Below are 18,335 nucleotides of genomic sequence, written 5' to 3' on the forward strand. Positions count from 1 at the left end.
TACGTCATTACAGTCAAAATGTCGCCATTAAAAAGCCTTCCATACACTAAAAGTTTCAAGAACATCCATCATTAATTATTTTTTTTCTATATTCCAAGTTTACACAAAAGTGTGAGAGAGTTATCAAAACATAATCGAATTGATGATTCAGGGAGAAAAAATTATATAAAAAAAAATTAAAAAAGAAAAAAAAAGATGAACGAGATAAATCATTCAAATTTTTTCTTTCATATTCTTTCTCTTGTACAATCAGTCCTATTAACTCAACTCGCAGATGAAAGAATTATGAATGGAGAATACAACAAATTATCTAGTCTTTTCGATTTTTCTGTACTTCTTGTAGGTACAGGATGGAAGATCGGTCTTTGTATCGCTTTCAATATGAATATTCTAATGAATCACAGCAAGGCGTGTCGTTATCTGATGCTTGGCTAAAGTGACGAGAAATGCCGAATTAATCCTGTTGTTGTGCAGCTGTTGGCCTCTGGAAAGATGCCAGGTGAAGAATCCTCACGCTAGGATGTGTCTTCTTGCTGCTTGATATCGATTCGTTGCCGCCTACTCTCCTTTCTTGGTAGAAATCTTATGGCGGGTAGGACCATGTTGCCAATTGACGCTTCGATCCATTGCTTGGCATATATCAAGAAATTTTCATTTTTCTTATGCCACATGACATCCCTTTGTCTTTTAGAATGAAAACTTTATCAGTTTCTTTGATCAGTACCAATTTTTTTACGATCCTGTAATATACTGAAAGCTCTAAAAAGTATTACTACTTTCTTTTCAGAAAGAGGAAAAAAGCGTTTAGACCCTTAAAATTCTTTCTAAAAATCGATAAAGATTTCTTTTATAATGTCGAAAGTCTTTAGAGAGATAAAATTATCAAAAAAAATTTTTTTTTAATTTTATAAATAGAATTTTTCTTCTTTTATTTTTTTAAATAATAAATTTATTATTATTATTATTATTATTATTACATCGGTTTGTGTTGATATAACGAATACATATATACATAAAATGTATTTATATATCAACATGTTTATTATTAATTATCTCGATTACTAGTTGGATTCATTATGGTCTAATTGGTTATTAAGATAATTTTACATTTTGGTAATTAAATTTTAAAAGCCGTAAATTATACTTTAAGTTTTCGATAATAATTATTAAATTACTAGAAACTATCGTTTTGGATATTTCTTGTTAAGCGTAAATATCTTCGTCGTGGGAGAGATGATAGAAAATACAAGAGAAACCGTGCGCTAAAGAGGCAATTAGTACATTACGGTGTTTAGATTTAAGTTTACCCATACGTTATTTCGAATCTACATAAGAATTTAAAAAATAATAATAAAAAATTAAATGTGAACGAATAATTTGTTCAAAATCATCAGAGATATTTATTTCTTTTTTTTTTCTTCTTTTAAATTTCCTTTTATAAAAGAAAATTTATGATGATAATGCGTACGTAATGAACTTCTTTTAAAGAGGAGAATCATCCGAATAGAACTGATACACTTAATCATCTTTACGGAATAAAAAAACGAGAAAATTTACTTAAGATAAAACTTCTGAGTTGCATGATAGGCAGAAGATTTCTTCAATGCTAGAAAGGATTTCTGGAGTACTTAGATACCTTCAATAATTGGAATTTACTCTCATGGGGAGATGTTGAGAGATTACTGCAGACAAGAAATCCTTCTCTGAGAAATTATGCAAATATCTCAGCTGATATAAAAAGCTTACAAAAGGCAAGAATTTTAACTTGAAATGAATATTATATATATATATATAAGTATAAACTATATATACGTATATATATATAAGTTATAAATATATATATATACACATACATAATGATAATATTCTTCTTCAATAAATATAACTGCAATGAATATCAATGTTCACGTATAGTAGCGAGCTTTTAAGCAGCTCATTCTTCTGAAAATGGATGGACGAGTTTCCATGTCAAATGATTGGAAATATTCAAATGTATCTTTTCCAACAACAATATACTTTTTTCATTTTTTTTTCTTTTTTCGTTTTCTTTTCACGGCTAGAATTCGATCTTTAACTATTAATGCTACACCTCGATTTTTCATGAAAAATACCGGAATTTCTTCTGTCTCATCTTGTTTAAAAGCTTTTCTATACTTAAATGTTATTGTTTGCCAAAATTACCCACTTTCTATCTAATGTTCGGATATAAAAATAAACATGGCTTCTATTCCATTTATATACCAAAAACTTTTATTAAGTGTAAAATATTTTATTGTCGGTAAAATACAGAAAAGTTTTTTTTCTTTTAACTTAAAGGGTGAATTTTATTGCATTTTCTGTTTTTATCTGTCGAAAATTATCAAAAGAAAATTTTTCTAATTTTTTTCTAATTTCATTTTTTTTAATTTTATTTTAATTTTTTTCTCCTTTTTATATTTTTATTTTTTAATCTGTAAAGACAAAATTATTGCAGCGTACATAAATCGTCTTTTAAAGAAAGTCGAACAGATGGTCTAAGATGTAATTAACTTAAAAAAAATAGATTAATGATAAGATGCGAGAAAAATTTTTAAATAATTCAAATAAACAAAAGTACGCCCGTAAATTTTTATTAAACATTCATTTTTCTGCGACTCGAAAAGCACTTTCTCATCTCACATAGATTCTATAAATCATAGTCACCCTCAATACCCGGGGCTAAGATAGGGGGAAAAAATTCAAGTGCTCCACGAGAAGTGGAAGATACATAAATTTACCTAGAATTTTCAGCAAAATGAAACTATATAATAATATTTTATATAAATTAAATTAAAGTTTTTCTGTAGAACATTCATTCTTTATGATTTTCCAGGCTTTAGGAATTAAATTTATAGTTTTTGGTTACTTAAATTACACAGATTAACAACTGTTAAACTGACAAAAGTCTACTTTACACAGACTAAATATAAGGCTGGTATATATACAGTATATATTCTATTACATATATTTCTGTCAGCATAAAGTCTTGTACGCATGAATGCTATTTTCGACACTCGTGCTATATACAGATAAGCCTCTAGAGATCAGTCGTCACACTTCTACTGATGTGTACAGGACCACAACAACTTGCCATATCCTTAACTAAACACATCCCAAGCGGTCTAGATTTATTTTCCATGTACTCCATTAAGGTAAGGCTTTATTAAATGTTAAATAACACGGCAAGTTATTTTCTATGCGCTCGGTAACTTTAACAGTGATATCCACTTTCATTAGTTTTCTAAGCATACATTCATCAAATCTAAATCTATTGAAATTATATTATTAAATCTACGATAAGATATAATTATTCGGTTAAACCCTCCTTTCTATTTCCAAATGCAAATTCAATGGATAGGTATTAGACAGATATACAATTACAGGAATGATTTTAGATCCCTTCGATGCAGCAATGAAAGCCATTGTTTCCGTCAGTAGTATTGATGTTAAGGACTGTACGTACATGTCATATATTGCAACGATCTCTATCGGTTCACTCTCTTTGACAGATAATGTGCACTTTGTGGATTTCCTGCATGCACAAGAGAATAGCATCGAGGTATATAGTGGCTAGCTTGGCAATCGCTAAAAGATCCTTTTGAAGACGTCGTTTTCTAAGACGCAGGCGCTATCTTCGTAGAAAATGTTTGATCGACCAATTTTCACTCCCTCTGCATATCCTCTCACATTTATTTATTTTTTATATACATATATTTTTTTTCACTCCGTGCTGTTTGTTTCTTTTACATTCACAACAAATTCTGCATTCTGAAAAGATGTTGTGTTGCGTGAAAACAATTAGAATTTTCTAACCTTCTTAAAATGCATTAACTTATCATTTATTATTAAAATAGTACATAATTAACTTAATTTAATATTCTTCAAATCTCCTAGAATTTTAAATTAATTTCCATCTTTATTAGTTTCATCCCGTTTTATTTTTTTTTCAAAGTTCATTTATAAAAAAAAATGATTAGGAGCTTTTTCCCGAGTTTTGTTTAACTTGATGAAAAATTAAAATTTCAATTTAAGCTTTAGAGATAAATTCAGTGATCAAGTTAGACGTTTTTCCTATTAGATTGTCGAGGACCAATTAACCATTCTCTTCTTTAGTTGCCAAGGAACTATTATCTAGTGACCATATCCTCCTAATTGGCAGGCCATAGTTGCAGGAAAAAAAAATAAGAAAAATAAAAAAAAAGGACAGAGAAAGGACGTTAACTTCCAACTGTCGTTCTCTTTAACTACTTTTAGTTCTTCTTAATATGTAATTTTAGTTTTTCCCTTGATTAGATTATCTATATCATTCTTTTTCAATGGAAATTATTTCATACCTTCTATCAGACATTTTATTACATTGTCTCTCATACAGGACCAAGATAAAATTTGGTTATTATAGTTTTAACGATTAAAAAAGGAAACTTAAAAGGAGCCATTTGTAATTCACCATTCAATTTTTAACGAGATTTAACATTAAAATACATACATACATGTATATATTATTATTATTATTATTTTATCTTATCTCTTTACCTCATTTTAACTCTCCATTTTTTTATTTTTTTTATTTATTTAGAGCAGTTTATGAAATTAAAATTTACATAAACTTACCTGAATAATATTTTCATATATGCTAATTTAGAGCTAAAGAATTGATTATTATGTTTAGTAGAGATTAGAAAAAAAAATTTTTTTTAAGAAACTGATTGTGTTTAAAAAAATGAAAAGTAAAAGTAAAAAAAAAATTAAAAGTGAAAATAAAAAAATAAATTAAAAAAAGTGAAAGTTATGAAACTGATTATATTCTAGGAATAAAAATAGAAAACTTATGAAATTGATTATTTAAAAAAAAATGAAAATAAGAGAAAAATAGAAAGAATTGTGAAATTGATCATTCTTCAAAATAAAATAAAATAAAATAAATAAAATAAAAAAATAAAATGAAATAAAATAAAAAAATAAAATAAAAACTTGTTTATTTTTATTTGTAAAACATAATCAGCTTCATACAAATTATTTCCTTTTTTGATTTCATAGTAAACATTGCTACAAAATTCGATTTCTTGTAATAAAAAAATAAAATAAAATAAAAATACTATTTAGAAATAAATTTACTTGTTAATATATTAAAAAAAAATAAATAAATAAATTTATAGAAAATTTCGGTAATTTTAAATTATCATAAATTAAATCTGTAACATTCAACTACGTTATCACGTTTCCACTTCAAGGAAATTTATACACAAAAATTATCTAATTTTTGTTCATTTTTAAGTATATATATATATATATATATATATATATATTTAAATGTGGCTATAAAATTTGAATTACTTTAATAAAATAGAAATATATTTTATTATACTAATTTATTGTAGAATTTGAATAGAAATTGTATCAAAATATTTCAATTATCATAAATTAATTGTAATTTATGTATAAAAATTATTTAATTTTAATTTTTAATTTTTGAAAAGAAATATTTAAAATCATAATTATTATTAATTTTACAAGAATTTGAAAATTTCATTCACAGAAAAAGCGTATTGATTAAATACATTTAATTATTTGATTGATTTTAATAATAATAATAATAATTACGATTTTAAAATATATTATTTATTATAGAATTTACTGAAATTTGTCTATAATTTTAAATTATGGTAAATTACATTTAACGATGTAAAACCACGTTTCTACTTCAAGATAATTTATATATAAAAATTATAATGATTTTTTTACGTGTAGATTTAATTACACATTTTTAATTTTAAAATAAAATATTTAAAATTATAATTATTATTAATTTTACACAACATTTAAACTTTGAAAATACCAGACCTTGTTTACAAAAGAAAGAATTTTAAGCAAATGCCTTTAACGGCAACTATAAAATTTAATTTCTTTTAATAAAAATTAAATTAAATTTAAAATAATAATAATAATAATATTTGGAAATAAATTATTTGCTAATTTATTTTAAAAATTTAACAAGAATCACGAGTAAAAGAAATTTGTTTATAATATAATATTATTATAAATTGTATTTCAATTAAATTACCTTATATCTACTTCTGGATAATTTTCATACATAAAAATTAACTTTAATATTATTTATAAACATAATTTTAATTTTCTAATTTTAAAAAAAAATATTTTAAAATTTAAAAATATAAATTATTTATTGATTTATTACGAAAAATTTACAAGAAACGATACACGAAATTTTCAACGTGTTTATATTTATAATTTAAAATTACCATAAATGAAATCGATAATATAACTTTCGAGGTCATAATCACGCTTCTAAAACTTGATTTATACATTAATTTATATTTTATATGTAGATTTAATTATAATTTTTAATCATAAATGTATACCCCACGTTGCTTGGGCTTTTGAGGAGGAAATTGGTGAAGAGGGAGGATGACAAAAACAATGGTTTTTATTAACTAAAATTGACCCGAGTATTTACAATAATTAAACTACAAAACACAGAAATTTGCTCCGGCTTACATTAAGAGGGGATAGGGTAGGCTATAAGGGTAATTGGGATGGGGACCACACAGTATTTTTCCTAGGATGTCGAAGAATATTCTTGGCAAATTTCGTACGGATACGTTTAATGGTTTGGAACCCTTTATCTAACATACATACATATTTTGACTTTTATATATACAGAGATAGATTTTCCAAGTTTCCTTTACAAAAGACTGTAATTTTACAAATAGTTTTTATGGTTTAAATATTTTTAAATTAAAAAAAAAACACGAAAATTGAATTTATAAAATAAAATACTTTATTTTTTTTTACTCGAATTTATTTTGAAAAATTTTTAATGAAAATTATAATTTAAAGCGAATAAAACGGTTCTTTTTGACTCTAAAAATTGAAATTCTTTAAACCTAGGTGAAATTACGTGAAAGAAATTTAGTACAGATGACGAAATGATTTAACCACGTTATATTCTATAAATTATATTTTTATAAACCATAAAATAATTGCATTTTATAACGCGTAAAATTTCACATATTCAACTTTTAAAATTATAAAATAATTATAATTTAAAAGGTGTAAAATTGAACAATAATGAAAATTTATTTTTATTGGCCCATCACTCGTCTTATAACATATAATATAAAGCCGTAAAATTCCTAAGTATTAATTTAAAAATTAAATTTCGTTACAAAGTACACATTTAAATTCTCTTTCAGGTAAACTAGAATATATATAAAAACTAATAAAGAATTTAGTTGAAATATTTTTCAATTAAACCAATTAACATCGTAGATATAATTAATTAAAACATTCGTCTTTTGATATTCCCTTAGAAACGTGAGAACTTGACACGTCTACTTATTTTCAACACGTATTTTTTTTTTTTTTTTTCCTTTGCTTTTACTGTACTAGAAGACAAATAAATATCCTAAATCGTAATTAAAATTTAATATAATTAACACTTTATTATATGCCTTTGGTATAAAATTATGAGAATTGCTTATCTATGAATACTTTAAGGTGTGAAGATAATAAAGTAATTCTTTAATGGATTCGTTCCATTTTAAAAAAAAGGAAAGAAAAATATTTTAATTAAAAATAAACTACACAAGTATAAATTCTTTTGTAATTGTTAAATGTCTGAAATTCTTGAAACACAAATTCATTCTAGATATCAGTTCCCTTCGGTTAATAATTTATTTAATTGTATATATAGATCCTTGTTATACATTATAAGAGAAAACTAAAGCTGTGTTTTCTCTTATGAGTCCTTTATTTTACTAAACTAAATTCCTTTTTTTTTTCCTTAAATAAAATTCATAAAATTTAATACAATCAATTTGATTTAAGCTTTATTTATTAAGAGTTTATGAATATTTATGAAAATATCTTGTTAATGACTTTATCTAAATATTTCATCCATAAACAAGTTAGTTTGGGGATCTATAAAATGAAATTCTCAAGAGTGCTTTTCGTATGTATGCTTCATACCTCGATACTTAATAGTTTGTAATTTGTTTTCCTTGGCTTTAAGAAAGATAAATCAACCTAACTCTAACCATCTGAATAACTTTTATATCCGTAATTTTAACTTTGAATATCATAGCCTTGGGTAGTTTTGAAGTTTTGATAATAGTCATAGTGACATTAGCTCTCAATCAAATTTTGTCAAACAGTAAGTAGCTCGAGAAGTTTTTTTATTATTATTTTCATTTGGAAGATTTTATAGTGAAATTCTTTGAAATTTTAAGTGTATTATTTCTTTTCCTTTTTCTACTTCACACGAATGAAGTAAAGAAAAATTAGATTTTTACACGAAAATAAATCACTTTTAACGTATCTTCCTTCATCAACAAAAATGGTATAATCTATGAATATAGATTTCAGATACAATCTAAGAAAGTGGGTTCCTTTGATATAGATTTCAGGTATCCTTCAAGATTATTGACTCCCTAATATAGATTAGAGTTGCACTCAAAGATACTTTTGATGTAAATTCCAGGTAATCTTCAAAAGAAGAAGAAGAAGAAGAAGAAGAAAACAACGTATAGATTGCTACATGTGTGTATAATACATGACAAGATTTTTATTTATTATTTATTTATTTAAAGTCTTTCAAGTGCGCTTTCTTGTTATCACAATATTATTGAATAGGCAAGCTTCAAACGTTCAGTCTTTGAAAGGAGATTTGTTAGAAGCCATTTTCTAGGCATGTTTTTTTTTAGTTTTCAATTATAGGCCCTACTCGAAACAGACAAGAAATTCATCCAAAAATATGTATATTTTAGGAATAACCTACAAAAAAAAAATCTAACAGAACAGATTCTTAGCTTACGAAGCCATTAATCTTCCCATCAAATTTTATCCGCCATGACATTTAGTTTCAAAATTGTCGATAAGATAGGCAAACAGGTAAGCTCATTTTTAAAGCGTTTCCCATACCAGAACGAATAACATGCCTCGGTATATGAAAAGTAATAAAAATTGTATTATCACCCAAGGAAAAAAACATATTTATAAAGTCATAAAGTATGCTATTCTGTATTCTTTCATGTAAGGCGCACTTTTTATATATCCAATACATATTATGATACAACGGGAAAAAGCATGCAAAAAATTTTATTTTCTGTCTTTTTTTTTACGAAAATATTATGCAGAAAATAAAACATCATACGCTTCTTCTTAAAAGCAAAGTAAAATCCTGTTCGGAATGAAAACTGAATATGGAATCTTATTGTGGTCGATATTTTTGGTTGCTTAGCTTTGTTTACAACAACTAAGGAACATATATATATATATATAAAGCTAAGATTTTTAGCTACATAAAGGAAGTAAAAACAGCATCTTGTATAGGAAAGGCACTTAAAATAATAAGCATAAAATTCGATCAATCTTATAGTTCAACTCGATATTCATCTTCCACAGATATGAATTACTTATTTATCTGCTTGCCCGAAATATATTTTATAAGCCAATTTTTTTATATTTTTTTAAACTAAAGACAAGTCTATTTTTATCTTTATAGAAGTAATTGATTTCTTCCTACAGTTTTACATTAAACGATTCTTTCTTTTTTCTTCTTTAATTTAAAATTATCTGTTTAATTTCTTAGTCACACTCTTACTTCTTTTATCAAATCTTAATAGAAATATTTCTTCTTAAAATTATTAAAATAAAAAATTAAAAAAATTTTCCATTTCGAACAGAAAATTCCGTTAAAGATAAAATTATTTTACATAAAAAAATAAGATTTTAACAATTTTAAATCTAAATGATTTCATGTACGGTTACTTCATCATTTAGTATTTTAAATCTAAATGAAAATTAAATATATTTTTTTAAAATATTAATAATATTCTACGGTTAAATTAATAGGGGAAAAAAGGCAGCAATTCTTCTCTACTTTCTTTAAAAAAATAATAGTAATAATTAATAATAAAGCTCAAATTTATTTATAAAATAATATTAACCGATCTTCGCTACTAAAATATTTACCATTTCATAATAATAATAATAATAATAATATGAATATGAATAATAGCTGCTGGGTAAATAGTATTTTACATATTTCTTCATTGATATTTTCCTCCATTTTTTAACCTTGATATAAAATAAATGTTGTAGTTATTTTTTCGATTTAAATTTTATGCCTGAAAATCAATAAATATATTAAAATTCATGTATGAAAAATCAAAGATCTGTAAACACTTTTATATTTATGTCGACATTAAAAATATATAAATTTGGTTTCCGATATTCATACATAATTATTTTTATCGAAAAATCAGTATTGTTATAACAACAATTAAATCAAGTACAAGTTAATATCTGTTAATAAAGCTGTCAATTTGGTGATAGTATTAATGGCTCTAGTTAAATTCCTAAGATTATTAATGTAGACGAAAATTCCTTATTGCTTTATAGATCGAAGCATGATAGGAAGACGGAAAGGGGGGAAAAAATCGAAAGATGGAAGAAAACTTTAGGAAATACTGCTAGCCATTCTTCACATTCCTTTAAGTCTGGAATCGAAGTCTCAGTGGAAAACAAAAGAAAGCACTACAGAAGACAAATACTACCTGTAACTATACTTTGTTCACTGCACGGACGTTTAGGACCCAATCTTTCAGAAGGAACAAACACGGCAAACTAAGGTCAAAATGAACGACCGATGTTGAAGCTCACGGGTATAATATAAACCCAACAAGAGATAAATTAGGCAATCGCCATCCCTTTTGTTATCGTCTCTATCCCAATAGAACGACATTTCCAACGACTGAATAACGCTACCTTATGTATATATCGGGTTTTACATCCCCCCTTCTCGTAAGTTTTTCTTGCACGCTTCTATCTTTTTTGAATGTAATAATGTTATGTGAATATTCTCTTTGATATTATATATTCACTAGCAACTGTCTAAATAATTGATTTATCGTATATTGTCACTTGACATTCTCCGAATTATTATACGTGCAAAAGACGTATAACGTGAAGAATATTTTGTGGCATCTGCGAGCTTTTTTTTTTACGATTTTAAAGGCACATACTATATATAAAGGTGGCCTTAATTCTATCTTTAAAATTCTTGCTACTGTGTAAGATTATCGTTAGTTAAGAAAATCTGATAGAAAGTAATAAAAAGAAAATACGTTTAATCAGATTAGAGGTTAGTTTTCGTTAATTTTTTATTATTACAGCCGAAAATTAAGTTATAGATCGTGTCTACTTCGAAGCTCCGTAAATATTGGCTTGTGTGTGTGTATATATATATGTAAATATGTTTTTATTGTCGTTTAATATATTCACATAGGAAAATTCTTTTGTAGTATCGATTGGGTTTTACAATATGTTTATCACGTTCGATTTTACTTTGAATATTATAAGTAGAGATAAAAGTATGGGATTTTTTTCGTTATTTCTTTTTTCTGATGATGAAATATGCCTACTTACCCATCAACAGAAAGGATAGATATGTTTGTGACTATAAAATCGATCTATTCCTTTAGTCGATGACGAGCAACAAGTTCCAAATGTCGAACTCTTTTATGAAACCTATGATATCGTAAAGCGTGTTTCTATCGAATAATATTTTTGTAAAAATACATTATGTTCTGTTTCTCACTTGCCCGAAACAAAACGACAATCCAACATCATCACTCAATGTCACAGAACTTCATAAAATACTGTTTTTATACGGTATAAAAACAGCCTGCAGTATACTAGAGATGTCTTTTTTCCTTATTTTTGCTAAGAAGAGGTTCGATTTGCAATGGTCATCGTTAATATTTGTCAAAAATCTTCTTTGCTTCTACGTCTTTCCTCCTATTCTAAACTTACTTTTTATTTTATTCTATTATTATTATTTTTTTAAAGTAACTTAAAAAGAATAAAAGTAATATATATATATATATATATATTTACAGTGAAAGATTTTACAGTAAAAGATTATAAACTCTTACGGTTGTGTTTAAGAAAATTATTATTATAATTAAATGCAAAGCTTATATCGATCAAGGGATTTTATAATATTCCGTCTACACGCGTTAACTTGTTAGTATAATCAGATGAGAGGATAAAAATGTATATATTTATTTATATTTGACCATTAGAAGTGGTATTTTGATTAATTAGCGATGGTCACGCAGAAATGTTGCTTGTTCGTGTCACGTTAAAGATGAACGCTATTGTGGATAGGAAATTTTTCCCTCAATGAAAGAAATTTTCCTTAATTGGATTCTTAAATCGATTTACTGAAAACGTTAAACAATGTAGATAACAAGCAAACTTTTCAAATCTTATATCTGCTTTTCTTTTCTGCTGCTTATTTATATTTACCGTACAATGGGCGATGGCAAAACATTAATTCGAAGCAGGTAATAAAGTTAATGCCGCTTCGGGAGTATACCAGTAAATAGAAACAAGATAAAAATGTAAGAAAGAAGCTGTGTACTCACCTACTGCTGGAGCATAAATGTTGAGATAGAGACAATCTTCACTCTGGTTGACAAGATAAGGTAGAAGTCTGCGAAGATACTGTAGACGACCGGAAGGCATCCTACGTAGAGCTTCCGTTTCATTAGTAATATCCGGAAGACGTTGAGGACAGACGGAACCGAACTGGTCCGCATTCTTGACACCTTTCCAATGGGGTGGAGTAACCGGTGGCATAAACCGTAATGAGCCCACAGGTGCACTAGCATACGGAACTCCCAAAAATACTTCGACAGATTGTAATTTATGATTCGAAAGCGTTCCGATGGAACCTCGGAGAGCACCGTATTTAGTGGTCACCACACGCGAACTCAAACGATGTAGATCCGATGTGACCAATTGGTACATCTTCACCACAACCATCAATTCCAGAATGAAATGCGTCTGGACTATCATCATCGAATTTCAGCTGTTTAGTTTCCTTCTACTTTTATGTCGTATACAGTCACCAGAACGTTCCACCATAATTAACACTTATTACCAATTATATATACACATACATATATACGTGTGTTATACATATACACACAAACACACCTCATTAAAAAAACATCAGAAAAAAATTTTTTTCCTCTTCTTCTTCTTTTTTTTAGTACAACAAACAGTCATAAAAAGATTGTAAAACGTTCTCTTTTGTATAGTTCTTTTAGAAAAAGCACGAATTAAATTTTTAAAAACTGTTTTGTATGCTTAAACAAGATAGAAAATAAAACAATACCTTTCGCACTACAGCGTCATATTCGGCTTCTATCGTCTCTCAATGCACTCTGCCGTCTTATGTTGTAGAATAACGAACCAATCTGTTCGACGCATGCGTCTAACAGACGGACCTCGTTCACTGGTTAGAAAATAGGGTTGGGAAACTATTCTCAGTTTTCTTCACTACACCAAACCATTCAATTGTTAAGAGAGGGGCAGCAAAAACAAGTCTAATGCCTCGCTCTTTCTTCCATACTCCTAATATATGGTTACTCTTTAAGAATACCGAAAAATATTCAGAATAGGCCGTTATCAACACGAATTGTAAATCATTTCCACCTTCCTCCATCCATCTTTTCTATCGATTTGATTTTCGCTGACAAGATTACCGAGGAAAACACCAAATTTCTACGGATACATTCTTAATTTTAAATCCTTGCTTAAGTTCCATACTCCTGTCTTATAATTAATTTACATAAACCGGATTTATCAAATCCTGACCGTCGATTAAATTAGGATATATCCGCCAAGTAAACCTGATCCTGAGATGGTGATGAGTATCGATATCGCAATGGAGATAGGAAAAGAAGATCTAGAAGAGAAGCATGGAGTAAAAGAAGGGAATGGAGATGAATATCAATAGAAAGATGCAAACCGAATCTTTCAAGTAAAAAAAATTCTTTAAATCGGTTTTTAAAAAAATAAGATAAAGGAAATAAACACGATAAAACAGAAAAATGCCAGATAAGAATCAATAGAATAAATAAGAAAAGATTAATTTCTTTAAAAACCGAGATATCGAAGGATACCTAAGAGGAAAATCAAGAAAAAATTACCTATATATACATATATATATATAAGATGAAAGATATATATCATTTTGGCATCTTAAAAATATCTTGTTTAATCTTAAGAATGCGTAATCCTATTAAATAATTACGTTTTAATACCTAGGAAAACGGTTAAATTAGATCAAGTCGAGTTACAGAAAGTCTCGTAAAAAGAAAAACGAGTGGAAAAATGATAGCAGACACTCCTTAATAACAATTACTCAACCCAAATATCAAGTTAAAGAAAGATAAATTTCCGACAAGAAATAAACTGACGAAATAGGGGGTTATTATCTCATTATCTAAAAATCAATAATAATTTTACTAAACGTATACGTGTGTTAAATGTAATCTATTTACGCCTTAAATTCGAATATAATTTTATAAATTAAAGGTTAAAAATTCCTTCTTCTTCTTCTTCTTTTTTTTAAAATACATTCTATAAATATTTGAGAGCTTTTTTTTCGGACGTCTTATTTTATCGAGTCATGAATTACAACGAAGATCTCTTCTTTGGCTTCTGGAGTCGATGTAAAGAGGTGATGATTTAGAGAGAACGTTGAAAGATCGGGCAACAAGACAATAGAGCATTGGACAGCCGGAGGATGAACAACCACCACTTTAAATCGTTGTCAAACTTTCCCCATGGCAAACAGCCATCTCGACCTATCTATAGTCCCCGCAGGGAGTATTAAGAAATATTTCTTTTACCTTAAATTTCGCGTACATTATTCAGGAAAACGTTATGAGAACGTAAGCATCTACGTCACAAATCTTTCCTGTGATATTTTATTAAATAATTAAATGCGTTATACATTATTGAGCGTTAATTATTCGTAAAGAAAACCCTTTAAACAGTGTTAACATATCGTTAAAAATGGATACACGCCATTAAATGGTTAGCTTTTTTTTTCAATAATAATTTTTTCTATAAAAAAATATTGCTTTAAGCAGATTACAATTAATAATTCATCGCTAAATTATTATGTATATTTTTTTAACTAAAAAATATATTTAAATAACTCTTACTTTAAAAATAAAAATAGAGAATTGTATTTTTAGTAAAAATAATCTGAGATAAATTCATTTATATTATGCCAATACAGCTATTTATAATTATTCAGAAAAAATATATAAGAAAGAAAGGAAAAAAAGATAGAAAAGAATAATAATAATAATAAAAAAACATTATCATTTTACATTACTAAATTTCTCTCTTCAAATTAAAAATAGCAATATAATTGAGTGATTTAATAAAACATTTTTTTTTTTTTTGCTCTCTAAAAATTATTCCTCTTACAAATTAGTTAATAATTTATCACTTAAATTTCTAATGTAAAAATAATATTAAAAGGAAAAAATTTTTTTAAAAATTAACTCTTAGGGAAAAAATACAGATTATTATTATTTTTTGAATAAATAAGGAACGTGATACAAAATAAATTCTTATCAAATATAATAAAAGCATTCATTAAATTATTCATTGTAATCATTCAACAGAGAAAACATCTTCTAATGATAACGTATTGTTTTACAGATAAGTTATGCGTATAAAAACAGAAAACAATTTTATTTAATATATATAAAATATAAACAATAAAACTGACAAATTCAATAAAAGGAATTGTTTTAATAAACACTAAAAAAAAACAATTCTTTTGTTTATAAATTTTGTCATCCATCACCATTCAAATCCCAATTGTAAAAAGTATATTTTTCGCTTTATATTAAAGTAATAATAATTACTATTTTTTAAAAATATAATTTTAAATATATAAGAAACACGATGCATAATCAATTTATAAAGTAAATATCGAAAAATTGATAAATTCAATTTTCTACATTTTAATAGTGGTGAAGTATGCAATTAAATACTTATAATGAGATTAAAGAGATTATTAAAGTTGTGAGAACAAAATTAATCAATCTTTCAATCTCGATCGTTAAAGATTACTTAAATTTTCTTTAAAAGAATTTTAAAATTGAAACAGTAGGATATCATCAAAGGAAAATTGTAACTCTTTAATGCATAAAAGATTAAAATAAAGAAAGGGAAAAAAAAAATTATATTCTACTGAAAATCATACCGTAATATTTTTCTTAACTGAATAAATGCGAGACAATGGAAACAAACGAAATTCCCTGGAGAATAACGTTTACGCACAAAATGGATAGAAAGAATGGGGGAGAAAAAGTACTTTCTTTGTTGGTAACAATAAGACTAGATAAAGAATAAATTGTTCTTTTAGTTCCTTACTAACATGCCTGCTTTATAACCAATGTAATCATTCCTTATCCATCAATAAATATAAGTTTAAAGAACTTTTAAAGTTTCAAAATAAAAAATAAAGTATTTCGTCCATTGATTTTCGAGACTTGTTTTCTAAGTTGTTTGAAAATTTTTCTTAAGAACTTGACATGGTTCGGTCTGCAGCATCGTTTAATTTCGTTTTCACTTAAGTAGATTTCGAGAAAACTTTTCTTTCTCCATAGACAAGCGTTGCGAGTAAGAGATGTTGTTAGTGTGACGTTCTTCGTAAAGGCGGAGAGATTCGACCAGTCTTAGAATATTTCACGATTTTAAAAGAACAAGTTGACACTCTTATTCCATTTTCAGTCTGAAGAAAATGTTAGAAGATCGACGGTTTCAGACAGTAAGTAAGAGGTCGTCAGTTCTACACGTCATGAGGATGATCCGCTGAGACCATTAGAGTGCATTACGATCTATTGTTGCCCATGCATTTTTTTCCCTTCTGTTCTGAGCTTTCTTGTTTCCCAACTTCACCACAGTTCCGGTAATTTCTTTTTAAAACGGATTAGTTGGCTTTCTGTAATAAAATTCCGCGCGGAAACCTAAATCCTATTCTACTTTTTAATATTCATCCTTATTTACAACGTCTTTTATAAGAGGTTAAATGGGGATTCGTATAAAAATTTACATAACCGTAGCTACTAGATAATATCTCTTTTTTTTTTTTATTTGTATATTTGTGATTATATATATATACACTTATGAAACTTAGCTGCAAGGACTCCTCATCTTAGGCTATTGTAGAGATGGATCATAGCTTCAATTCAGAGTAGACTGTCTACAGCATCACGGGAAGTACAGTATAATTTGAAAAGAATCGATCTGATTATGAAAATCAAATTACTCCTCTGATCAGTTACAGTTCTGTTGAAGGACGTTCAGGAAAATCAATATCACATACTAAGAGATTATATCTTTTTACATTCGTGATTATTCTTGAATTTCTCTCGAAATTAAGACTTAAAAAATAAAGGAAAAATATTAGAATGGAAGGGGAAAAAGTCGAGATTAAAGTTTAATTCAAGAACGAAGAATAAACGAGCAAATTTTAATAAAATTTAACTAAGAAAAGTTATGATTTTTGTTCAAAGATTAAACGAGACTACATGAAGAAAATAAACATAATTAAAAAATAAAATAAAACAAATTTGAAATTTTTAAATAAACCTTTCTGAAAAGTTAATCTAACCAAAAAACCAAAAAAATAAAATAAAATAAAATTATATTAATAATTAAATTTGATTATAAAATTTCTCACATAGCCTATTCTTTTTGAAACTATTCCACTTCATAAATTGAGATGTTTCCTTCCAATCGAGTGATTTCCGAATTACCGCATTTCTATTTGTCTTTCATTATTTACTTTCTTGTCTCAGCCGTAGCTTCGGTTCCAGTAAGAGAATTAGTACAAGTCTTACTTGATGCGTGTCAGGAAAGGCGTACTCAAATTACATAGACCTGAGCACAGACAATGTCCAACTATCCCTCGGTCGTTCGTTTACTGTCAGGCCATTCGATGACATTATCACAATCCAACCATCACAACATTAACGTTCCTGACGCACTTTGTAGATTTAATTCCGTTCGTGACCGTTCCACTACCTGTACCAATGTTTTTTTGCTTGTTTTTTTACCATCAATTCCCTGGAGGAAGATAAATAAAAATCATTATGGCATTCTTTACTTCTATTGCTCTCTCTCTTTTACTCTTTTATATCAATTTTATCTTCCATTCAAAGCTACAAACCCGAAATTATTAATAGAATTATTTAAATTTATCATTTGCCTCAGACCATCGTCTCTTTTATTCTCTTTGGTATAAAGCTACTACTCATCTGCATATCAGTTTATCGCCTTAAGTGGATTTCTCTCAAATGGTAGTTTCATTTAAAATTTTAATGCGTACTGATTGAGTGCTGAAGGTGCTCAATTGGTCTTTAGTTTCCTTTGAAAGTTGGGACAAATTTTAAATCGCGATATTATTAATA

General features: G+C 26.9%; 1 protein-coding gene across 3 annotated transcripts in view; it reads right to left on the reverse strand.

Moving 5' to 3' along the window:
• Nucleotides 1-13,508, reverse strand: part of LOC136968517 (neuroligin-4, X-linked-like) — a 45,321-nt gene extending 31,813 nt beyond the window's left edge. For all 3 annotated transcript variants that reach the window (XM_067262496.1, XM_067262503.1, XM_067262509.1), the window contains exon 1: nt 12,471-13,508. In XM_067262496.1, the coding sequence (XP_067118597.1) occupies nt 12,471-12,906 (436 nt within the window). In that variant the 5' untranslated portion in view covers nt 12,907-13,508. The remainder of the gene's footprint in view (nt 1-12,470) is intronic.
• Nucleotides 13,509-18,335: the final 4,827 nt, after the last annotated feature.

Source organism: Centruroides vittatus, unplaced genomic scaffold (assembly GCF_030686945.1).
Source record: "Centruroides vittatus isolate TY-2023 unplaced genomic scaffold, ASM3068694v2 contig_1033, whole genome shotgun sequence".
Classification (NCBI taxonomy): Eukaryota; Metazoa; Arthropoda; class Arachnida; order Scorpiones; family Buthidae; genus Centruroides; species Centruroides vittatus.